Source organism: Mobula hypostoma, chromosome 10, assembly GCF_963921235.1.
Source record: "Mobula hypostoma chromosome 10, sMobHyp1.1, whole genome shotgun sequence".
Taxonomy (NCBI): domain Eukaryota; kingdom Metazoa; phylum Chordata; class Chondrichthyes; order Myliobatiformes; family Myliobatidae; genus Mobula; species Mobula hypostoma.
The window spans coordinates 108,119,871-108,146,638 of NC_086106.1; the positions used below are offsets into that span (position 1 = coordinate 108,119,871).

The window sequence follows — 26,768 nt, forward strand, 5'->3', positions numbered from 1 at the left end:
GTGGCATTTGTGGGATTCCTACAATTTTGTTGACAGGCTACATTTTATCTGAATTTTGCAACATTCAATTCAACAATTCTTCTAGAGTATTCAGATAATTATTTCTAATTCTTAGAGTATTTTGGGGAAATGGCCGAATCAAATTTGGTTTTCATCTTCTAGGAACTCTCTTTGCAGGAAGATTATTTGAAGGTTCCTTGATTGCAACATTAAAGCAACGCTTTGAAGTAATTATGTCAGGTATTAAACTGAGGTAATCAGAGCCTCCTATTGGACAAAATGAATAGCATACATGCTATTCTGTTCCTATTACAAGAAACTGGGAAGCTGCTTGACCTTTGTAGATTAATAAAATTTACTGAGAATTTCAAGCTGCTTGCAAGTTCCTACTGTGCGCAATGTAGCAGAATTATTTTATTTGCTGCATTACAGAAAATTATTTCTACATATACTGGTTGGTTACCCTCACTATTTCAAATGGGTGAATACTGTTGATGAAGTAAAATTAATTTGTTCTCTAAGAATCTGTAGTCAGTGAAATGTTGAATTCATTTTCATGAATAAATTTTGTGTGTACAGTAAACCACTTTGATATATATCAGTTTAGCCAGGAGTTAGTCATTGTGTGGTCAGAAGTGAGAATTGTCCATCAAACACAGATTGATATGTGCATATAACTTATAGTAGTCATAGTCATACTTTATTAATCCCAGGGGAAATTGGTTTTCGTTACAGTTGCACCATAAATAATAAATAGTAATAAAACCATAAATAGTTAAATAGTAATATGTAAATTATGCCAGTAAATTATGAAGTAAGTCCAAGACCAGCCTATTGGCTCAGAGTGTCTGCCCTCCAAGGGAGGGGTTGTAAAGTTTGATGGCCACGGGCAGGAGTGACTTCCTATGACGCTCAGTGCTGCATCTCAGTGGAATGAGTCTCTGGCTGAATGTACTCCTGTGCCCACCCAGTACATTATGTAGTGGATGGGAGACATTGACCAAGATGGCATGCAACTTGGACAGCATCCTCTTTTCAGACACCACCGTGAGAGAGTCCAGTTCCATCCCCACAACATCACTGGCCTTACGAATGAGTTTGTTGATTCTGTTGATGTCTGCTACCCTCAGCCTGCTGCCGCAGCACACAACAGCAAACATGATAGCACTGGCCACCACAGACTCGTAGAACATCCTCAGCATCGTCTGACAGATGTTAAAGGACCTCAGTCTCCTCAGGAAATAGAGACGGCTCTGACCCTTCTTGTAGGCAGCCTCAGTGTTCTTTGACCAGTCCAGTTTATTGTCAATTCGTATCCCCAAGTATTTTTAATCCTCCACCATGTGCACACTGACCCCCTGGATGGAAACGGGTTATTCTGAACCAGTCATGCTAATGTTTGAAAGCCTCTTCTCTGACTACCTTCAACAAATGATAAATATTTTTTGACCTTGTTATATGGAATTGTTTACTGACTTTAGTCTTTTTTTATTCTCTTGCAGAATAACTACATTTTGATTCTAACTTTATTACTCCATAGTTGTTGCTCTGAAAACCTGAATTATGGTGATTTAATGACACTGTCCAGCATGGACATGATGGACCAAATATATGTTTATGCGTTTTTAGGATTCTGTGATTCTCTGTTCAGCATTCAGGTGTTTCATCATTCTTTTGAGTGTTGAGGGAGGCTTCACTTTTGTTGTCAAATAAATCCAACTTGAGATAAAACTCTTGGATAATTCCAGCATTTCTCAATTGTTCTTCATGTGTATTTTTCTATTATAAGGTTATGGATAGATATCCACGGACCCTTAAAGCAGCACAGGCTAATAAGGTGGTTTGACTGGACACAAGGAATGTTTTCATTTATTAATCAAGAAAGGGTCTTTTTAAGAGACTCCTGGACACATACATGGAGCTCATAAAAATAGAGGGCTATGGGTAACCCTAGGTAAGTTCTAAGGTAAGAACATGTTCGGCACAGCTTTGTGGGCCGTAAGGGCTTGTATTGTGCTGCAGGTTTTCTATGTTTCTAAGAAAGGGAGGTTGTTCTGGAACTGCATACAAATCCAGCTGACCTTGGTTTGATTTCAGTATTTAATTCTGATCATCACCAGATAGGAAAGTTGATTTCTCTGAAATTAGTGTAGGGATTTGAGAAAGGATGTCTGAAATGTAAGGTAAATTAAGAGTTATTTCCATTGGAATGGAGGGGTCAGAGGAGAGATTAGATTGAAGTGTATAACATTTGAGGAACTTCAGATGGAATCTATGAGAAGGATCTATTGGTAGAGTGGTACCAAACTGTTGTAGAAGCACAAAACATTCTGCTCAAGTGAGGTAGAGGTACAAATACTACTTTGATATAGCATGTCTACCAATTGAAGAAATGCCAAATCCAACTCCACTTTCCAGCATTAAATCCATTGCCCTGCACTTCAGTGTGTGTGTGTATTTTATATTTTTTAAATATATATATATTTTGATGTGAAATATTGTAGAACAAGTGGAAAAGATGCTCCAATAATGCTATTAAAGTAGTCAACAGGAATTCTGCAGATGCTGGAAATTCAAGCAACACACATCGAAGTTGCTGGTGAACGCAGCAGGCCAGGCAGCATCTGTAGGAAGAGGTGCAGTTGACGTTTCAGGCCGAGACCCTTCGTCAGGACTAACTGAAGGAAGAGTAATTAAAGTAGTCAATGTTTTTACTGTCACCCCACTCAAAGTGATTTGAAATGGAGGGATCGGTCAAACTTGGTAAAGTTGAGAATTTGTTCCAGAGCGGCACGAATTGCTGCCTCCTGCTTCCAATATTTGTGAGATCAAATATTTAGACATTTTTTTATGTGAGTGGATTTTTGTCTTAAAAGAATAAGAAACTTGCAGCAGAATGAAATTAGATGCTAAATAAATAACATTGACTAAAATGACCACAAAGATGTATCTGAATTGCCAAAACTGATAGTTTGTGGACAGATATTCTGATATAAACATAAATTCTGCAAATGCTGGAAATCTAAAGCAACACACACAAAATGCTAGAGAAACTCAGCAGGTCAGGTAGCATCTATGGAAATGAACAAACAGCCAATGTTTTGGGCTGAGACCTTTCTTCAAGACTGGAAGGAAAGGGGGAAGGTGCCAGAATAAAAAGGCAGGGGGAAGGGAAGGAGGATAGCTAGAAGGTGATGGGTGGAGTTAGATGGATAGGAAAGGTAAAGGACTGGAGGAAAGAATCTGATAGGTTAGAAGAAAGAGAAGGAAGGGCAGCAGGGGCAGGCGATGGGCAGGTGAGAAGAGGCTAAAGTGAGGAAGGGAGGGGGAGGGAAAAGCTTTTTTACGGGAAGGAGAAATCAATATTCATGCCATTGGGTTGGAGGCTAATGTTACGTACCCCGTAACTGGGTTGCCAAACCAGCAGAAATGGATCACACAGTTGGAGTCTGGAGTACTAGAACTAAGAAAGTTTTATTAAAGAAACAAGCAACACAGTAATCGAAAGGATAATAAATGCAACAGTTCAGCGATGATAAACACACATGTGCACAGAATTAAGATAACAGCATCAATCAAGCTCTATCGTTGTCTAGGGGTAAATGACCAAATTTCAAAGTGACTCAAAGTTCAGTTCGCAGTAATCGTTGCCATGGCGATGGACAACGTGGGGGGGGGAAGAGAGAGATAGAACAGGAACAACTGATCATTCAGAACGGCTTCACTCACAGACCGGCGAGATTGCTCACAAGCAACTTTTGGGCGGGTCCTTGGTGATGTCACCTGAGGTCACCAACTGTGACCCCTCCTCCAGATGCGGTCGATCCTCTGCAGTGAACCCGGCACCCAGGCAAGGGCGGACACACACCGGGTTCCCGCTGATCGTACCTTTCCACCCTGGTCGTTGTCTGGTACTTCTCACCCACTCGTGAGAGGCGCACCGCTTCCAGGGTCTCGTTACCTCGGGTGGCGTGTATTCTGTCTTAGCAAACCTGTCCCTTTTTATCCCCCTGCTGGGGTATCGCCTGTCCATCACTTCAAACAGTTCAGGGTTCAAAGGGGGAGCCGCTCCAGACAGCTCTATCTCTCCCACGTCCATTCATTACACATCTCCAGACGCTGCTCCATTGTTCCTTATCTCTCCTTCCCCTGAGGGCAGGTGGCAGACCAACTGCTGATGCCACTGATGCTAGCCCAGGCCAGCAAACATCTTAATTTTATGTGTATTCTCATCACACTACCCAGACGGAGCATAAGGTGTTGCTTCTCCACTGTGAGGGTGGCCTCATCTTGACATAAGAGGAGGCCATGGACTGACATGTCGGACTGGGAATTGGAATTAAAATGTTTGGCCACCATAAAGTTTTCCTTTTGGCAGAAGGAACAGAGGCGCTCAACTAAGTGGAGCCCAGTTCCCGATGTGGCCTCCTCTACATTGGTGAGGCCCATTGAGAGCACCAGGTGCATTAGGTGACCCCAGCAGATTTGCATAAGTGTTGCCTCATCTGGAAGGGCAGGGCTGGAATAGAAGTGAGGGAGGAGGTGAATGTGCAGTTGCAGGGATAAGTGCCAGGACGGAGGTTAGTGGGGAGGGATGTTTGGACAAGGGAATCACTGAGGGAGTGACCCTGTGGAAAGCAGAGAGAGGGGGAAGAGGTAAAGATATGTTTTGTAGGAAGTTGTGGAGGATATTCTCATTGTCTCTAGTCCTGCCTTTGTCTTAACAGCACCTGTGTGTAATTTTATAGTGATTGTCAAATATCTTACTATGAGGCATGTTTTGCAAATTAACTGCAAGGTATTATTTATTATTGCCTATGCCTGCTAAACTGAAAAATCATTTGAGCAGTAATGTATATGAAGCTTCTGGGGAGAGCAATTGTGGAGGTAAGTAGCATGGCATCCTGACAGACGAAGCTGAAATGAACATTAAGAGGTACTAATCTTGTGATTCCAAATGTATACAGTAAAACAGGCATTTTGCCATAGTAATATCGTATGTATTTGTACTTTTTCCTAGTGGAATAATAAGGACAAATCTTATTTGTCTTGAGCCAGCAGTTCCATGAGGAGTTGCTGGTCATCTCCTTGCTGCCTGGCATTTCCTGGCTTGGTACTGGTCTGAGATGAGCTGGAGGCCAGATGCAATTGTTCCTGAACTTCTGTTTTGTTGCTGGTGTTGCAGCTGAGAACACAGAATCAGTATAAAGAACAGAGTTGTTTGAATGTGTCCTGGAACACTGAGTTTTAAAAAAAAAAAGTAGCGAGAAGATAAAATAAAATGTCTTTTTAATTAGACAAGTGTAGTACAGCACAGGCAGGCCTTTGGCCCTACCAGTACGTGCCAACCACAATGTCCACCAGCTAGTCCCAATTTCCAACACTTGGCCCATGTCCTTCTAAGCAACCCCGCCATCCCTGTGTATATATCAAACTGCTTCTTAATTGATCCTATTGTACCTGCCTCAACCAGAATCAGGTTTATTGTCACTAGCATCTGTTGTCAAATGTGTCATTTTTCAGTCAGCAGTACAGTGCAAGACAAGTACTGTAGGTTACAAAATAGTGCAAAAGATTTATAATGTGATGGTGTTTATGGTCAGTTCAAAAATCTGATGGCAAAGGGGAAGAAGTGTGTGGGTCTTTAGTCTCCTGTACCTTATCCCTTATGGACATAACACAACGAAGAAGCTGAATGTAACCGTTCAGCCCTTGAGTCGTGCCACACAGTGACCTCCGATTTAACCAGAGCCCAAATATGGAACAATTTACAATGACCAATTAACCCACTGACCGGCACATCTTTGGACTCTAGAAAGAAACCTCATGCATCTGCTAGGAGGATGTACAGACTCCTTACAGAGGATGCTAGAATTGAACTCCGAACTTGATCCCAAGCTGTAATAGCGTCACACTAACTGCTAGGCTACTAAATGGTGGAGAGGTCCTTGATCTGCAGCCTTGAAGGCTCCATACCAGACTGATACAACCAGTCAGAATGCTCTCCACTACACTGTACATTGGTGACATACCAAATTTCAAACTCCTAATGAAGTAAAGACACTGACGTACGTTCTTTGTGATTTGATCAATGTGCTGAGGCCAGGATAGAGATTGTCCGAAATGTTGATACCCATGAACTTGCAGTTACTCATCCTTTTCATCACTAACACCTCAATGAGGACTGGTGTGTTCTGCCTTCCCCTTCCTGTGGTCCATAGTCAATTCTTTAGTTTTGCTGATGTTGAGTGTGAGGTGCTTGTTAGAACACTAGTCAACCAATGAATCAATCTTTCCTGTGCACCTCCTTATTACCATCTGTGATTCTGCCAGTGAATTCATAGCTGCCATTTGAGCTGTGTCTAGCCGTATGGTCATGAGTGTAGGAGAGTAAAGCAGTGGGCTCAGAATGCATCCTTGAGGCATCCCTATATTGGTAGTCAGTGAGGAGATGTCATTACCATTCCACACCGACTGTGGTCTCCCAATAAAGAAGCCAAAGATCCAGTTGCAGAGGGAAGTACAGAGGCCCAAGTTTTGAGGCTTGTTGATTAGTACTGACTGCTGCTCTCCAGTAATGTAATACTCCTCTAATTCTACACAATCTGTTGCATGAGGGAAGTAAGTAAAGATTTATGATTGTAGATCATTCCTATTTTGAAATGAGGATCCCTTTTTCACCATTAGGATAAGGTAAAACTACTTTAATATAAAACTAGTAATATTATTGTTCATAGAGCAAAGCCTTAAATAAAACCATTCAAGATTAAACTATTCTGATACATTGTAGTCACATTGTGCATAATGATACTCAGATTGCTTTTGAAATTTTATCTTTTCTGTGAATTTTCAGAGCAAGATGAAGTAGAAGTGGCAATATTGATTTGAAATGGGTACAATTTGAAAATTTAATGTATTACCTAATGTAAATTTGAAAAGGGAAACTAAAGCCCACTTAGCTTGTTATAGTATGAAATTCTGAAAAGAAAATGATGCATTTAAAATAATAGTATTTTGAACCAATTTTAATCCCGATCATACAAAGGATGAACCCATATTAGTAACCCACTGCTTACTTACACTTTGGACAGTGACAAAACATGAACATCTGTGTATTCTGGCAAGGCACTTTCAGTGGTTTTCCAATTTTTCAGTTGGTTCTTCCACTCGCTTCTTGGCTCTCTGTTGGCTTGCAGTGCTTAGTCTTTGTCACTTAACCAAATTTCCCATTTCAAACATTGTATTTTATTCTGGTGTTGAACAATTACTTTTGGTTGCTGTGGGTTTTGTTTGGCTTTCACCATTGCAATTCTCAGCTGATGTTTCCATAACACTTTTAATTTCCAGTGCGGACAACCTTTTTGACCCACAGCTAATCTGTTGACCGGTGTGTCTGTTCCTCCTTGGTCTGACTGAGTACGGTTGAACTTGGTAGGAGCAGGTGTACCCACCATCACTGGTTCTGGGGATTATTAGCACTTATGATCTCTCCACCATGGCATGGGGACCAGTGGAACATTGATTCTTGTAAATGCTATTTCCTGTCAGACTTGAGCCTTTGCAAAATTTTGCTTTAGCTTTTATTTTTACTAATGAGGGTCAGAATCTGTTATAGTCCTGAACTGTGGAGAAAACCAACATATTTTTAAAAATCTTGATACTCCATCAACTAAACTTACCTGGCTTTTCTGTGGCAATTTGTAGCATCTTTGGTAGTCCCCAGTTTAACATTAATTTGTCACCTTCATTCTCCTTTTCCAATCATGTCAGATATGATACAGGTCCACAGTCCTTTATCCTAAATCCTTGGGGCCAGTTGCATTTCGGAATTCAGAATTTTTTGGATTTCAGACGACTCTTTCCCACCCCCCCCCCACCCCATACCAAAAAACACATATGCTCAAGTCCCTTATTTAACCTGTCTCAGTACAGTGGACTTTAGGACCAAGCAGCGCACCAAACTACGCACGTCCTCCTGTATACTGTAAATCATCTTTAGATTACTTATAATACCTAATACAATGTAAATGCTATGTAAATGTTATACTGTATTGTTTAGGGAATAATGATAAGAAGAAATTTTATTTCCAACAAAAACATTCAATAAAACATAAAAATATACAGCTTCAAACGAACCGAATCAAACACATGGTAAATGACTTATTGGAATAAATGTAGAATGTCACTGTCACTATAAAACTTCAGTAACTTGTCTTTCTGTTTATTTAAATCATATTACAGCGGTAGTTCCGACTCTATTTTCTTCAGTAAGATGCTGCACAGACACCCCACGATCAAGCTTCTGCAATAACTCCACTTTCTGCGTTATTGATAATGATAGATGCTTCCTTCCCTTTTTCTCATTGTTACCCATAGGGGTATCTGCAGCTCTTTTTGACGTTTTCACAATGAAATTAAACACAATGTCAACAGTGAACACAAAATATCAGCAAACAGCAAATTCACGTGTAACCAGTATGAGTGCTGAGCCACAACTGACGTCTAGCGGGTGGCCTCTGCTAGTGCTGCCACGTCACACCTGAGTGATGTCAGCTGTTGTAGGAAAAAAAACTTTGGTTTTCGAAGCTTTTTGGATTTCAGAATTTCAGATAAAGGAATGTGCGCCTGTATGTGCATTGCATCATTGAGGTTTTTCTCCTATATTGCAGCAAATTGCCTGATATTAAGTTCTGCTTGTTAACTTTTCAAATATTTTAAATTTTTTTTACAAAATAGGGGAGTTAAGGGTTATGGGGAAAAGGCAGATAGATGGAGCTGAGTTACGGACAGATTAGCCATGATCTTATTGAAATGCGGGGCAGGCTCGATGGGCCGGATGGCCTACTCCTGCTCCTATTTCTTATGCTCTTATATTTGATTATAAATGAGAACTATTATACATAAGCATGACAAAAAACTGAACCCTGCTCTTGCACTCCTGCAATTCTTTCACTTAAAGATTCCCCTTTTCACTTCATCAAATGATAGAGATTGACAAACAATTTTAGGTTCACTTTGCCTCACTATTGAAGTGCATTTTATTTCTAAAGGTAATGCATGCATTAATTCATGCACACTTCTCAATTTGAGCCCTCCTTGTGTAACTTTTACTACTTTGCTTTAACATTTGAAACCAAGAAAATTTGTTTTTATTGTGAAGCAACATCAGCTTAACCACAACAGACAATGTCCTAAAGTACAATTTTTTTTTCTTTCTTATAACAACATAATGAAAATCAAATGAATATATGTATAGTAAACAAGCAAAAATATTGCTATATTTATACTCTGTTCTTGGTTGGTGCAACTGTAACGAAAACCAATTTCCCTCTGGATCAATAAAGTATGACTAAAAGGAAACCCTACCACCCCTGTCTCCTTTCCCCTTCCCAGCCCTACCTTCCCCTCACCCCTCCCCTATGTGCTGGTTAGGTCCTACTGCCCCCCACACTTAGTTCAGCTGTCAGTCTCTTCTAAATACAACAGTAATGGTTGCCAAGTTTTTTCAAATTCCTTGAGTCTGTCCTTGATAACGTATCTTATCCTCTCTAGATGCAGAGTATCCATTAATGCAGCCAGCCATTGTCTGAGTGATGGTGTTTCCTCCTTTTACTAGAACATCAGTATGAGTTTCTTTCCATTAAGTATGCCATAGGTCAGGATTTGTCGCTGGCTAGCCTGGAATATATTTGACCTCGCAGAAGTTCCAAAAATTATTAAAATGGGGTCTGGTACTATCTGAACCTTTAGTACCTTCGATAGGACCTCAAGTATTTGCTTCCAAATACTCTTGTATCCTGGAACATAAAGCATAACTATGTAACAAATTTGCTTCTGAGGACTTGCATTTCTCACACATTGGGGACACCTCTGGGAATATTTTATGAATCCTTACTTTTGAGTAACGTAGTCTATGTAGGATTTTAAATTGTATTAAACAATGCCTGGCATTGATGGAACAGGAGTTAACATACTCCAAAGCCTCATTCCATATAACCACCTCTATCTCTGTACCCAACTCCTATTCCCACTCTTTTTTAATATTATCCATTGTTGTATGGCAATTGTTTTGCATGGCATGATACAGACAGGCGATGATGTGTTCTGTTCCTAAACATGATCTTAAATGATTATCTAATTTATCAGGTTCGGCCATCGCAAAACAGAAAGATGTGATCTTATGTAGAGTCTTTGCTGGAGATACCTGGAAAAAATGACCCTTTTGCAATCTGAGTTTGTCCTGGAGCTGCTGAAATGACACAAAAATCCCTTGAATGTATGTCTCCAATGCTGCATATCCCTAATTCTCGCCATGCATCAAAGGCCCCATCTATACATCAGGGGATAAAAGAGGGGTTCGCTGATATAGGTACAAGAAAAGATAGTGTTCTGAGTTTCAAATGCTTCCCCATTTGTCTCCACATCTGTATAGTGCTGTGGATAATGGGATTGCCTTTATAACAGGCTTTATTTAACCGAATAGGGGACGTAATGATTGCCCCTATGGAATATGGTAGGCAATCCTCACGCTCCATCTCCAACCATCCGGGAAGTACAACTGTATCATCTGTCCAGTATGCTATATGGCTGACATTAGCAGCCCAGTAATAAAAAATAAAGTTGGGTAGTGCTAGCCCCCCACTAGTCTTATTCTTGCAGAGATGCTCTTTCCTAATTCGATGGGCTTTATAATTCATTGTGAAAGGTAGAATAATCGAATCTAATCCTTTAAAAAAGGTTTTGGTAAGATAAAGGGGCAGGTTCTGAAATAGAGCAGTTGGGGAAGGAAGATCATTTTGACTGCATGTACTCTACCCACTAAAGAAATTAGGAGTGTCTTCTAAAATTCTGTTTTCTTTTTAATCTTTTCAATTAGAGGGGTAAAATTTGCTTCAAATAGAGAACTATAATTCTTGGTTATTGCAATTCCAGGGTAAGTCAACTCCGCAAGGGTTATTTTGAATGGAAATTGTTTAAGCCCCTCCTGTTCTTCTACTCAGACTGGGAATAAATCACTTTTTACCCCAATTAATCTTATACGCTGAGAAAGTGCCAAATAAGTGGACTATTTCCAGCAAAATTGGAATAGTAATATATGGTTTCATTACAAACAACAGAACATTGTCGGCATAAAGGGAAATCTGGTTGATAGTATATTCTGTATTGCACCCATAGATTTTGGGGTGAGAACGTATAGTCTCCGTCAGTGGTTCCAGGGTCAATGCAAACAATAAGGGACTTAATGAGGTCCTTCATCAGGACTGAAAAGGAGGGGGCCGGGGGAAAGCCAGAATTAGGTGGGGGAGTGGAAGGAGTACAAAATTACTTTTTGTTAGGTGAGGGGGAGGTGGGTGGGTAGGGAAGGGGGCCTGAAGGGAGGAGCAGAGTTCCTCCAGCAATGTGTTTATTGCTCTGGATTTTCAGCATCTGCAGAATTTCTTGTGTTTATAAACTTTCTTGTCATTTTAATGTAAAATATTTTGTGATTCATTTGTATTTTTGCTCTAAAAGTAACAGTGAATTAAATCAGGAGTTTGAAGAAGGCAGGCAGCCATAAATTAACTAAATTAATGCCGCCTGAGCGTTAATTTTGGCATCGGCGGGCAGGCAGGATTTAATTAATATAATCACACTCTCAGTCCTTGGATCCTGGCTTCTGAGACAGCAGGAGTTGGCTGAATAAATCCAAGCTGGCTTTGGATATAAAGATGGCTAGAAATCCATGGATTAAGCTAGCCCTTTTTGAAGGTAAGACAACGAAATAATAAAATAGGATTGTAATAAATGGTATTTAAATTTCTCTTGAGAGGTGCACCTGCTGATTTATTGGCCAAATAGGAGTTGAGAAATTGAATCATTGTGAAAGAAGTGAAGCATGGTGGTCACAATTCATTACTTTGGGATATGGCTAAGTTAATTGGATTATTTTTTTGTTGTTGCATTCACATTTTCCCCTCTGCTTTCTCTACTCACTTCGCGTTACTAATGCCACACCATATTGCATTATAGCAAAATTGGAAATCTCCAGTGTGTCATATGTTTAGCTTTGGGCATAATGCTACATGATGTCACGTGCTGATGGTGCAAAACAATGATTATAAATGAGAAAATCTGCAGAAGCTAGAAATGAAGGGTCTCGGCCTGAAACATCGGCTGTACTCTCTCCCATAGATGCTGCCTGGCCTGCTGAGTTCCTCCAGGATTTTGTGTGTGTTGCTTCACTAGAATTCTGTTTGCTCTTGGAATTGCCAGTCAAGTAGCTGACTAAAGGTGAATGGAAAATATATTCAAATAAATTCATATTTTGGCAATTAAGGCAGGAAGGAAAAAAAACCGATCGGGAGTAGGCGTGGTCAAAGAGAAAGATTAAAGATTAACTTGTCACGTGTACAGTGAAATATTTTCTGCGTCAATGACCATCACAGTCCGAGGATTGTGCTGGGGTAAGTGTCACTATGCTTACAGCACCAAAATAGCATGCTCACAACTCACTCTAACCAGGACGTTTTTGGCGTTTGGTAAGAAACCCATGCAGTCACGGGGAGAATGTACAGTCCTTGCAGACAGCAGTGAGAATTGAACCCCAATTGATGATTACTGGTAGTGTAAAACCATTGTATTAATCACTACACTACCTTGTCACCCTAGGTAGAGAATATATTGGGTTCTGGGAATCTAGCACCCACATCAGAAATATGGTAACTTTCTATTCAGACTTCTAAGTTTTGATTGATCATCATCAAGGCAGCAAATTAATTACGTGGTTTGTTTCTTTGTTAGTCAGGTAGTTATGCAAACTCCATATTAAATTCTAAATTGGCTGAAAATGACTACTTCCTCATAAAGTTGAGTTTCTCATACTGCCACATTCATTACTTGGAGGTGACTTACTCATTGAGGAATTTCCTAAGTTGCAATTCTGCACAGATCATATTATGATATCGAGATAAAATTTCCCAGAGATTGGTTACTTTGTTAAGATTTATTCAGCCTCGGTTCGATAGTTCAAGTTTATTTTTTTTATATATTTTTAGTGTTACCAAATGAAACAAATAGCTTCTACAAATTCTGGGGTGCAGCATATTTTGCTGTTTTGATGCATACACTGGATTTGACAACTAGTTTAGAACTAGTTTTACTTCCTCCCTGTTAAGTTTCCTTTCAAATTAAATAACTTGTATCTCATTCTTTAAAAACTTAAAATAAAGAAATATTTAAGCATTGAACTGGGTGTAATAATATATTGATTATAGTATCAAAATTCTGTTGTTGATTGGGCCCATTGTTGTTTGTCAACTGTGTCAATGATCTGGATGATAATGCGGTAAACTGGATCAGCAATTTTGCAGATGACACCAAGTTTGGGGGTGTAGTGGACAGTGAGGAAGACAATTAAAACTTGCAGTGGGATCAGGACTAGAGGGAAAAATGGGCTGAAAAATGGTAGTGTGGTGATGTGCTACACACACAGCTAGAAATAACGACATGCAGTCTGTAAGTTGCACTCAATAGACAATAGGTGCAGGAGTAGGCCATTCAGCCCTTCGAGCCAGCACCACCATTCATCGTGATCATGGCTGATCATCCACAATCAGTACCCTTTTCCTGCCTTCTCACAATATCCCTTCACTCCGCTATCTTTAAGAGCTCTATCTAATTCTTTCTTGAAAGAATCCAGAGAATTGGCCTCCACTGCCTTCTGAGGCAGAGTATTCCACAGAACCACAACTCTCTGTGTCGAAAAAGTTTTTCCTCAACTCCATTCTAAATTGTCTACCCCTTATTCTTAAACTGTGGCCTCTGGTTCTGGACTCCCCCAACATCGGGAACATGTTTCCTCCCTCTAGCGTGTCCAATCCCTTAATAATCTTATCTTTCAATCAAATCCCCTCTCATCCTTCTAAACTCCAGTGTATACAATCCCAGTCGCTCCAACCTTTCAACATATGACAGTCCCGCCATCCCTGGAATTAACCTTGTGAACCTGCGCTGCACTCCCTCAATAGCTAGAATGTCCTTCCTCAAATTTGGAGACCAAAACTGTACACAATATTCCAGGTGTGGTCTTACCAGGGCCCTGTACAACTGCAGAAGGACCTCTTTGCTCCTATACTCAACTCCCCATGTTATGAAGGCCAACAGGCCATTAGCTTTCTTCACTGCCTGCTGTACCTGCATGCTTACTTTCAGTGACTGATGAACAAGGACACCTAGATCTCGTTGTACTTCCCCTTTTCCTAATTTGACACCATTCAGATAGTAATCTGCCTTCCTGTTCTTGCCACCAAAGTAGATAACCTCACATTTATCCACATTAAACTGCATCTGCCCACTCACCCAACCTGTCCAAGTCACCCTGCATTCTCATAACATCCTTCTCACATTTCACACTGCCACCCAGCTTTGTGTCATCTGCAAATTTGCTAATGTTACTTTTAATCCCTTCATCTAAATCATTAATGTATATTGTAAATAGCTGCGGTCCCAGCACCAAGCCTTGCGGTACCCCACTAGTAACTGCCTGCCATTCTGAAAAGGACCCATTAATCCCTACTCTTTGTTTCCTGTCTGCCAACCAATTTTCTATCCATGTCAGTACCCTACCCCCAATACTATTTGCTCTAATTTTGCACACTAATCTCCTATGTGGGACCTTATCAAAGGCTTTCTGAAAGTCCAGGTACACTACATCCACTGGCTTTTCCATGTCCATTTTCATAGTTACATTCTCAAAAAATTCCAGAAGATTAGTCAAGCATGATTTCCCCTTCGTAAATCCATGCTGACTCTGTCCTATCCTCCCACTGCTATCCAAATATGCCACTATTTCATCTTTTATAATTGATTCCAGCATCTTCCCCACCACTGACGTCAATCTGACTCTGCTTCCCACTCCCATTCAGATATGTCCATACATGGCCTCCTCTACTGCCATGATGGGGCTAAACTCAGGTTGGAGGAGCAACATCTCATATACCGTGTAGGTAGTCTCCAGCCCCTTGGTATGAACATAGAATTCTCCAGCTTCTGGTAATTTCCTCCCCCCCCCCTTCCCCTATCCCTATGTCACTCTGCCCCCTCCCCCAGCTGCCTATCACCTCCCTCATGGTTCCACTTCCTTCTACTACCCATTGTGTTTTCCCTATTCCTTCACCTTTCCTGCCTATCACCTCCCTGCTTCCCCTCCTCCACCCTTTTATCTTTCCCCTTACTGGTTTTTCACCTGACCTACCAGCCTTCTTCCCACCCTCCCCCCACCTTCTTTATAGGGCCTCTGCCCCTTCCCCCTACAGTACTGACGAAGGGTTCCAGCCCGAAACGTCAACCGATCTTTTCCACGGATACTGCCCGACCTGCTGAGTTCCTCCAGCGTGTTGTGAGTGTTGCTTTGACCCCAGCATCTGCAGATTATTTTGCGCTAACTGGTCTATAATTGCCTGTTCTCTCTCTCCCTCCTTTCTTAAAAAGTGGGATAACATTAGCTACCCTCCAATCCGCAGGAACTGATCCTGAATCTATAGAACATTGGAAAATGATTACCAATGCATCCACGATTTCTAGAGCCACCACCTTAAGTACCCTGGGATGCAGACCATCAGGCCCTGGGGATTTATCAGCCTTCAGTCCCATCAGTTTACCCAACACCATTTTCTGCCTGATGCGAATGTCCTTCAGTTCCTCTGTTACCCTAGGTCCTCTGGCCACTATTACATCTGGGAGATTTGTTTGTTTGTTTATTTATTTATCACTCGAGACTAGTTTATTCAATCTTCGCGGCACTGGCTTTTACACAGTTCCGTTCCCGCCCTCTCCGGGCAGAAATGATGTCAGAGGTGCATTACAAAAGTCTCTTCCCGCGCTCGGGCTTTCTCCCCTTGCTGGTGAAGAAGGCGGCCCAGCACCATTTTGGGGTTGGCCTCTCTGCCAACGCGCGTGCCATTTTGTGAGCTGGTTCGCCTGCGTAGAAAGTGGGTCGCCACATAACCCCCCCAGAACTGGTGATGCACCCCCTCCCCCAATGTGGATCAGTCTCTGTTTGGACGATTTGCCTCTGTGCCGTGGTGCCTGAACCTCGACCGGCTGCGCCAAGTCCACATGGGCTGGTTTGAGTCGGTTCACTGTGAAAACCTCCTCTTTCTCCCCCCCCCCTCCAATGTCCAGAACATACATGGACCCATTGTTCCTGATCACCTTGAACAGCCCCTCGTATGGCCACCGTAGCAGTGCCCAGTGTGCGCCCCTTCGTACAAATACAAACTTACAATTCTGCAAGTCTTTGGGTACGCAGGTCGGGATCTGTCTGTGCTGTGAAGTCAGTACAGGGGCCAGATTGCTGAGCCTTTTGCATAGTCTGTCCAGGACTGCTGCGGGTTCTTCCTCTTGCCCCCTTGGGGCTGGTATGAACTCTCCTGGGATGACCAGGGGTGTGCCGTACACCAGCTCGGCCAACGAGGTGTACAGATCCTCTTTGGACGCTGTGCGGATTCCAAGCAGGACCCAGGGAAGCTCGTCCACCCAGTTAGGCCCTTTCAAGCAGGCCATGAGAGCTGACTTTAAGTGACGGTGGAAGCATTCCACTAGTCCATTCGACTGTGGGTGGTAGGCAGTTGTGTGGTGTAATTGTGTTCCCCAACAGGCTGGCCACAGCTGACCACAGGCTGGAGGTGAACTGGGTGCCTCTGTCGGAGGTAATGTGGGCTGGTATCCCGAAGCGTGCTACCCAGTTTGCAATCAGCGCTCGGGCGCAGGAATCAGCGGTGGTGTTGGTGAGCAGGACCGCCTCTGGCCATCTGGTGAACCGGTCTACCATAGTTAGGAGGTATCGCGCTCCTCGCGACACTGGCAGGGGTCCCACGATATCCACATGAATGTGGTCGAACCTCCAGCGGGTGGGTTCGAACTGCTGCAGCGGGGCTTTGGTGTGCCACTGCACCTTGGCTGTTTGGCACTGCATGCACGTTTTGGCCCATTTGCTGACCTGTTTGCGAAGTCCATGCCACACGAACTTGCTGAAGACCATCCGGACGGTTGTCCCCATAGATGGGTGCGCCAAGCCATGTATGGAGTTGAAAACTCGCCGCTGCCGGGACGATGGGGCGAGGTTGGCCGGTAGCCACGTCACACAGGAGGGTCCTCTCACCTGGGCCTACGAGGAAGTCTTGCTGCTGCAAACCCGAGACTGCAATCCTGTATCTGGGCATCTCGTTGTCTGCCTGCTGCGCCTCCGCTAGTGCTGCATAGTCCACCCCCTGGGACAGGGCCTGGATAGCTGGTCTGGAGAGTGTGTCCGCCATGACGTTATCCTTTCCCAAGACATGCCAGATGTCCATCACGTACTCGGAGATGTAAGACAGATGTCGCTGCTGGTGGGTCAACCAGGGATCGGATACCTTCGTGAATGCGAAGGTCAACGGTTTGTGGTCCGTGAACGCAGTGAATCGCCTGCCTTCTAAGAAGTACCTGAAATGCTGGATTGCCAGATATAGTGCCAATAGCTCCCGGTCGAAGGCACTGTATTTGAGTTCGGATGGCCGTAGGTGCCTGCTGAAGAACACCAGGGGTTGCCAGCGCCCCTCGATGTTTTGCTCCAGCACCCCACCAACTGTTGTGTTGGATGTGTCCACTGTGAGGGTGGTTGGAATGTCCGTTCTGGGGTGCACCAGCGTCGCGGCATCTGCCAAGACTTCATTGACTTTAACGAAAGCGGCTGTGGCCTCTTCGTCCCAAGTAATGTCCTTGCCTTTATACAACATAAGGGTGAACAAAGGGTGCATGATATGGACTGCTGAGGGGAGGAAGCAGTGGTAGAAGTTCACCATACCGACGAACTCCTGCAGGTCTTTGACTGTGTTGGGCCGGGCGAAGTGGCGGATCGTGTCTACCCCCTTGGTGGGCAGAGGTGGTGCCCCGTCTTTGGTAATCCTGTGGCCCAGGAAGTCGATGGTATTGAGTCCGAACTGGCATTTGGCGGGGTTGATCGTGAGGCCAAAATCACTCAGGCGGGAGTAGAGCTGGTGGAGGTGGGACAGATGCTCCTGACAACTACTGCTGGCTATGAGGATGTCGTCCAAATAGATGAATGCAAAGTCCAGGTCGCGTCCCACCGCATCCATTAGCCGCTGGAATGTCTGTGCTGCATTCTTCAGGCCGAATGGCATTCGGAGGAATTCGAACAGGCCGAACAGGGTGATGAGTGCTGTTTTGGGGATGTCTGCAAAGTCCTGTATGTGTGGCACGGGTAGCGGTCTGGAGTTGTAACCTTGTTCAGTCTGCGGTAGTCGCCGCATGGTCTCCAGCCCCCCGGCTGCTTTGGGCACCATGTGCAGGGGGGAGGCCCCTGGGCTGTCGGACCACCGTACAATCCCCAATTCCTCCATCCTCTTGAACTGCTCCTTTGCCAGGCGGAGCCTTCGTGCGCGGGCATGGAGGGGTGGTCCCTGGATCGGAATGTGGTGCTGTACTCTGTGTCTGAGCATGACTGCCGTGAACTACGGTGCCAGAACCGATGGAAAGTCCTCCAGGATTCTGGTGAATTCGTTGTCAGACAGCGTGATGGAGTCCAGGTGTGGGGCCAGCAACTTGGCTTCACCCAGGGAGAACGTCTGGAAAGTCTTGGCATGGACCAGTCTTTTCCCTTGCAAGTTGACCAGCAGGCTGTGAGCTCACAAGATGTCCGCCGCCAGGAGTGGTTGGGCCACAGTGGCCAGTGTGAAGTACCACGTGAACCAGCTGGCGCCAAACTGCAGCTGCACTGCTGTATTGTGCTGCCGTTTGCGACCCTTGGGGTGGGTCCTGGCTCCCTGTTGTGGGTGTTGTACCCCGTCGGGGTTAAGACGCTGATTTTCTGCTCTGGTGTCGACCAAGAAGCGGCGTCCTGACTGTTTGTCCCAGATGTACAAGAGGCTGTCCTGGTGGCCAGCCACCGTAGCCATTAGCAGCGTCTGGCCCTGCCGTTTTCCGGGAACTTGCAGGGCAGGCGACAACGGCGGGCTTCTGTGCTGTTGGGCGTGTGGCTTGGTAATCTGTCCGACGGACGCCCCGCTCTCCCTCTTGGCTTTCCACAGCACGTTTGCCCGGGCTGCCACCCTCCGGGGGTCACTGAAATCTGCGTCGGCCAGCAGCAGATGTATGTCCTCGGGCAGTTGCTCTAGGAACGCCTGCTCAAACATGAGGCAGGGCTTGTGTCCTTCAACCAGAGCCAGCATCACATTCTTTAGTGCTGACGGTGGCCTGTCTCCCAAACCGTCCAGGTGCAGCACGCAGGCACCTCGCTCACGCCATGAGAGGCCAAAGGTCCCTATGAGAGGCCAAAGGTCCCTATGAGCAGCGCTTTGAATGCTGCATATTTGCCACCTTCTGGGGGTGACTGTATGAAATCCCCAACCTGTGCGGTTGTCTCCTGGTCAAGGGAGCTCACCACGTAAAAGTAACGCGTGGAATCAGAAGATATCTACCAAATCTGGAATTGGGCTTCTGCTTGGTCAAACCACACGCGTGGTCGCAGCGTCCAGAAAGTTGGCAGTTTTTGCGAAACTGCGTAAACAGATGAAGAGTCGATCATCTTTGGTCCAAATCCCGTTTGGACCATCGGGGTCACCAATGTAGCGATGTGCTACACACAGAGCTAGAAATACCGACACGCAGTCTGTAAGTTGCACTCGAGACTAGTTTATTCAAACTTCATGGCACTGGCTTTTCCGCAGTTCCGTTCCCGCCCTCTGGGCAGAAATGATGTCAGAAGTGCATTACAAAAGTCTCTTCCCGCGCTCGGGCTTTCTCCCCTTGCTGGTGAAGGCGGCCCAGCGCCATTTTGGGGCTGGCTTCTCTGCTGACACGCGCGCGCCATTTTGTGAGCCGCTTCGCCTGTGTAGAAAGTGGGTCACCACAGTAGATAGAATTTACTGAAGACAAGTGTAAGGTGTTAAACTTTGGGAGGATCAACCAGTTGAGTGTTTTACATGTTGAGCAGAAGGGCTCTGAGCAGTGCAGTAGAACAGAGATCTGGGAATACAGATCCATATTTCCTTGAAAGTGGTGCCACAGGTAGATAGACTTTTATTTTTTTTTTTAAAAGTCTTTTGACATATTGGCCTTCATAAATCAATGTATTGACTACAGGAGTTGAGATGTTAACGGTGAGACCTAATTTGGAATATTGTGTGCAGTTTTGGTCACCTACCTACAGGAAAGATATAAGTAAGATTGAAAGCAGAGAAAATCCTATAAGGATGTTGCCAGGACTTCAGGACCCTAGTTATATGGAAAGGTTGAATAGGTTAGTACTTTATTCCTTGGAACGGAGAAAATTGAGGGGAGATTTGATAGAGTTACACAGAATCATGAGGAGTATAGATTGTGTAAATGCTAACATGCTTTTTCTAGTGAGTTTAGGTAAGACTAGAACTAGAGGTCATGGGTTAGGGTGAAAAGTGTAATGTTTAAGGGAAACATGAGGAACTTCTCTCAAAGGGTGATGAGAGTGTGGAACAAACTGCCAGCACAAGTGGTGGATGTAAGACATTTAAGAGAAATTTTTGGATAAGTACAAAAATTTTCTATCCAAAGATTTCCTTTGACACCAGCAAGAATGTGATGATAAACTAACTGAGTACTGTAAATTATCCCTGGTGTAGGTAAGTGAGTGACAGAAGTGTTAGAGGAGTGTTAATTGTCATATGTCAGAATACGTTAATGGTGTATAAGTGGGGGAATGTAAATGCTGTGGGAGACCTGGCATGACCTGAATGTGAGCAAAGTGTGACAAAGATAAGATGTACTAGCAGCCAACCTTTGTATCGCATCCATGTCTTAGCAAAAGTTGTGTTTTAGCAGTGAATGAATATTCTGAGTATGTTAGTGGAAACGTGCTTCTCTGATGTAATTATTGGCCAAGCTTTCTCAGATGAATTAAGAGAGTCACTAGTAGTGAGATGACATTCCAAGCATTCTGAACAATTTTTTTGGCGCTCTAACCAAGGGAAAATTTTCCATTGGAGCTGCTTTAAAGCCGGAACCTAGAATGAATGAAGTGACAAAAAGGTCAAACAGGTTGGGATCATGGGGATAATGAGAAGTGATCTTATTGATTCCTAGGGGACTGAACATGATAAATGTTTGGGAGAAGTAACTGCCTTTGAGGGAGTCCGGGAGCAGAGGATGTGGTTTCAGAACAAGGAGTGCCCATTGAAGCGTGGATGCTAAAGGATAACATCTTTTGGGACTGAGTTTTTGGAGCTCCTTACTTCAGAGAGCTATAGAGATAGACTTTTGGTTTGTTTAAGGCTGAAAGCGATACAGTATGTCTGTATCGGTAAGCAAATCAATGTACATATGCACAAGGGACAGCATGTGGACTTGATTAGTTGTAATCCTGTAAAATATTGGAGCTAGCTTGAGGGGCTGAATGGCCACCTCCCACTTTTTATTGTCTTAGTTTTCTAGCTCAAATGTTGAGATTGGTAATGTCAAAGACAATTCCAAGTATTTCCAGTGAGAAGCTAGCTGTGGTGGAACAACATCATTTGCGTCAAAGTACATAAATCAACAAAACTTTAAATTGTCAGACATGCTAGATTTCAGAATTTGTGCATTTGTACAGTGTCTTGGAGATTTTTGTAGTGTCACAGTTGCCAACTATTGTTGCTCATACACAACAGTCCCACGTGCTCTTATTAGAATTGTATCCTTCTATGCCTTGCCTATTTGAACGCTTCACAAATGTAGTAGTATCTATTTGTTGGGTATTTATTGTTAGTGGAGCAAGAATTGACTAAAATAATATACAGGTTTCCCCCACCATCCGAAGGTAGAGCGTTCCTATGAAATGGTTCGTAAGCCGGAAGGTCGTAAAGCGAAGAAGCAATTACCCTTTATTTATATGGGAAAAATCTGTGTTTGCAGTCCCAAAAATAACCTACCAAATCATGCCAAATAACACATAAAACCTAAAATAACCGTAACATATCATTCCAGCTTTTACTATATGATAAATACACAGCCTATATAAAGTAGAAATACTTCTCTACAATCATGGCCTGCACTGTTCTCCGTAGCGAAAATCTCACGCAAGCACTCTCGGCAAAAACATGGCGCAAGCGCTCTCCAGTAACCTTTAAGCTATGAAGCTGCCAAATCATACCAAATAACACGTAAAAATACACAGCTGATATAAAGTAGAGATAATGTATGTACAGTGTAGTATCACTTACGGGAATTGAGAGACAGCACCAAGCACACTGATGATGGTGTGTTAGGCTGAGTCATCGGAGGTTGGGTTGGTGCAGTGGCCCCCACCCTCTGGGCCGCTGACCGACACCGATCTGCGAAGAATGCCGCAGTCCAGTGGTGGTCGGGATATACCCAGCACATCAAAGCCGAAATAAACAAGCTAATTAATTAGGTGCTGCCTGGCATGTAAATGTCAGCCCAGATCAGAGGCGACGCAATTACAGCACAGAAACAATGTGTTTAAAATGTAAAAGGATGGAATCTCTCACAATGATAAAGGCATTTAAAGTAGATGCAGAGACTGAGCCAAATGCAGCAAATTGCAATGATTCTGTTCTATTGAGTTGATGAGAATCACTGCACATCAATGCCAAAGAGTAATATAAACTGCTAACGTTTCTGATTGCAGCTAGACATTCCTTTCACTTTAATATGATTGTATGAATTTCTTTTGTGCTGGACATAATGTTTCACATCTGTATCTCTGGCTTAAGCTACCTAGCATTAGCTGTTATGTATGCCCATCATTAATAGTACTTTATGGTCTGCTTTTATCTATAGACGTTAAACTTCTAAATTTTAAATAAATCCTGTACTTTTTACTTCCTTTCTTAAAATGCAGTAATGTATCTGAATTACATAATTTGCACCCATAATTTTGAATTTTAATTGTGTATTGTAAATGCTTTATCAAAAAGAAAAATCATTATCCATTGCTGCTTCAAAGTTTTATTCTAATATTGAGCTGAAAGGTAAATAGACTTCTTTCTTAAGATAAAATTTGTTCAGATAGCACTTCATGCCCTGGTACTTATGCTCTCACTTTACTTTCCAGCCCATTATTCGTGACGTGGAAGATTGGCCGTGATAAGCGGTTGCGAGGATGCATAGGTACATTTTCTGCCATGAACTTGCATTCAGGACTCAGGGAGTACACTCTTACCAGGTGAGTTATGCAGAGTTCATTTATTCTTTTTGTTTTCAAGCATGCTCACATCAGTACATTGGTTTAAACAGTATTTTCTGTCTATGTATCAAGGAAGGAAGTTGATAACTAATCATTTAGGTGGTGTGGGAAATACTTGTGTACTAAAGACAGGCTGTCCTGCATTAAGAACATCTGTCTTACTGACACCCCTAATGTGCTCCGACGATCATTCAGTTCAAATCTCCTATGTTTATTCTCATGAAAGTTTTGTCTTTCTGTGCCTTTCTCCTTCCACCCCCCCACCAAACTTTTAGCTGTTTCTTATCAGTGTTTTGTGCTTTCTTGTGTGTAAATGTACAGTATGTTACCATATTGAGATTTCTTTGTGTATTTTCTGAGCTACAGACAAAATAAATCTGACGATATCTTTAAAGCTAGAACCCATTCATTATCTGGAAATGGCCTGTAATCATGACATTAATTAAATGACCTCTAGTGGTCTGGTATTTTGAGTATAGTTATATGAAAACAGGGTTATTTTTTGCCAGTGACTTCAGTTTTCTTTTGGAGATCTTTGGTAGGCTCAGTGCTGGAAATTGTAGTACTTAATGTCGAGGAGCTGTTGTCTACCTTGTTTTTTTTAAAGTGCATAATGCTAACTACTTTCGGAAGGCAGCTTCACCCATAATGAAAAGACACATATCCAAAGCTTTCTATTTGGAAAAGAAGCTAATTGATCAGCTTGATGATTTATTAGCAGAAGAGTTCTATCTTTGAGTATATCACTAAAAATGTCAACAAAACTTCCAAGACTTATGGTGAATTCCAAGAATATTTCTAAAAGCAGAAAAAAATCAAAAAGCTTGCTGAATCTGCCCATGAGGACCTGCAGAATTCCACTAGTATTTGCTTTATAAATATTAACTGCTTCAAGGTGTAGTTTGTTACCACACCAATCTTGGGGTGGGGTGGAGGGAAGAAGAGAAAAAACAGGAAGTCAGAGCTTTTAATATTGTTAACTTGTTTCCTTTAGAAGCATATATTTATCAAGGAAACTGGGTCAAACTGAGCTAGATTCAGCCCACTACCTGCAGGATTCAGTGCATTTAACTGAAGTGGATGGAGAGCCTATCTCACTGTAGTTGGGCCTCGGGCAAATGTACTGCTGAGGCTCTAACTGTAGTATGCCCAAGTAGCTACTAAAAGGCAGGGGCATTTTTTAGATTTGAAATGCTTCTAGTATGCAAAGAATAGTCTTTGGTGCTGTGTAAGTTCTGACTCATGGAGTGGGAAAAGGCAGTTTCCTTTGCATAATGCTGGGAAATTCCATGTGATCAGCCTTCTTCATTGTGGCTGGACTTGAGGGAGTCCAAAGCCAGATTTCACTTCCAGATGACATCTTTTATTCATGATTTCCTGGACTTGCAACAGGTTCTAGGTACTATCTGGGAATAGCTGAATGACTGCACAATTTCCTTTGGAGTAACTGGCTATAAGCAGTACATTTCAGCCCATTGTTAGCAAAACAGCTGTTTTTTTATGACAATGTTAACTTAAGTAATGTGGAGAAGAAAATTGATATTACTGAATTTTTTAAAGTAGACTTAAAAGTGGTTTGCATCATTAATATATAGTGATTGACAGAATAGGCCTTGCCTTAATTAAGGAATATGCTGATTGAGTAGTTTAAGAACTCTAGATATTTGTTTTAAATACTTAATGAGTTAAATCCTTCACACCAGAGGTCAGTAAGCATCTATCAAGGGTGCAAAATTGGGGAAGAAGATTGAATTCCAGTGTCAGTGTATTTGTACTTTTTCAAAATTACATAATCATTGAAATAATGTACTGGGTGGGCACAGGAGTACATTCAGCCACAGGACTCATTCCTCTGAGATGCAGCACAGAACGTCATAAGAAGTCATTCCTGCCTGTGGCCATCAAAATTTACAACTCCTCCCTTGGAGGGTCAGACACCCTGAGCCGATAGGCTGGTCCTGGACTCATTTCATAATTTACTGGCATAATTTACATATTATTTAACTATTACTATTTTCTATTACTCTATTACTATTTATTATTTCTATGACTATTACTAGTTACTAATAGTAATATTACTATTACTATTTCTATTACTATTTATTATTTATGGTGCAACTGTAACAAAAACCAATTTCCCCCGGGATCAATAGACCATGACTAAACTTACTACTAAATTTATAACTAAATGCTGGACTTACTTGGGGCACCCATGTACAAAAGGTGAATATTTACAAATTCAGAATACCTTTTGCGTGATGGAGTCCAAATCGGTGAAGTAGAATTTCATCAAATTCGGGTTAAATTAGCCTCATTTTCATTTTTAAAAATGTTTTATTTGGCTTATAAGTCCAGCAAAGTTTAAAACATGTGCATATTCTCTTAATAGCAATGTTCCTCTTCATTCTCTTCTGATTTGACTGGGCCCATATTTCTATCAGGAATGGGTTCTTACATATTTTGATGGATAGTTACAAAATAATATTAGATGAATTCACATGACTATGTATTCTGGAACATTAATAGCTGGAATTGTGCATAAAAGAAAACTAAGTTTTAATTGCAATCCTTACAAGTACAGACATTATTATAACAGAATTTCTCTTGTTGAGTCACAAATATGTCAAATGGAAGAATGTTATTTGAAATGTTTAGCTACCAGAAATATTTGTGGAAGTTTATCAAAAATAATAAAATTCTATACTATAAATTACAAATAGCTTTTATAATGGGAATGCAGATGCTTTTTGAAATCAGCTGGCCTTTGGTTGCTTGTATGTCAACCTTTTTTTGTTATCCTCCAGTTATGCAGGTGAAATAAATAAATGTTTCTTCCATAGCAAAATTAATTGATTCAAATTCTAATGGCAGCCATTTGGAAGTTGAAAGCTGGTTATAAAATGACCTTTGCTAATAAAGCGAATGCATTTCTTATCTTGGCCACTGACACTACCTTTCACAGTGGTCTAACTGTATTTTTTTTCCAGTTTGAATCTGGCTCCTGTGTCCATTTAACTGATTGCTGTGAAATTTCACCTGGGATGATAGTGAAGTCGATTTGGCTATGCCTTGGGTAGTTGGCTTCAGGCAGCAGCAGTGTTTTTTTAAAAAAAAATGATAATTAACTGGCTTTTAGAGCTGTGATTGTAAAGTTTAGTTGCCAGTAAGTCCTTTTATTTCAGAGTACCTTTTTATTTTGAAGAATGAAGAAACTCCTTTTAATCCAGGTTTTTTTTTATTTCAAAAGCTTTAATATTGCTTGAGTTAAGAAGAATTGTGAACTGATAATTGGAATGCCATTTGCATTATTGCCACCTGCAGTAAATAAAAAAAACTACTTTTTTCTGGTAGAATATTAAAGTTAAATTGTTCATAAACTGAGTAAGCCTGGAAGGCTCCTGTTTTTACTTGGTTGTAGCGGATTTTGAAGAACTATATTCTCTATATGAGCAAAACAGGATTGGGAAAAGTATTCTGGTACATACTGCCTTGACTGTGCAGTTTTTTTCAAAGTCCAAAACAATCAATTGGTATTTTACAGTCAATTTGTCCAATGGTCAAACTCTGAAACAAA

The 26,768-nt window shown here is 42.2% G+C and overlaps 1 protein-coding gene across 2 annotated transcripts in view; it reads left to right on the forward strand.

The window, feature by feature from the left end:
- Positions 1–26,768, forward strand: part of LOC134353103 (nuclear protein AMMECR1-like) — a 152,308-nt gene that overhangs the window by 75,148 nt on the left and 50,392 nt on the right. For both annotated transcript variants that reach the window (XM_063061010.1, XM_063061011.1), the window contains one exon: positions 23,063–23,173. In XM_063061010.1, coding sequence (XP_062917080.1) covers positions 23,063–23,173 — 111 coding nt within the window. The remainder of the gene's footprint in view (positions 1–23,062; positions 23,174–26,768) is intronic.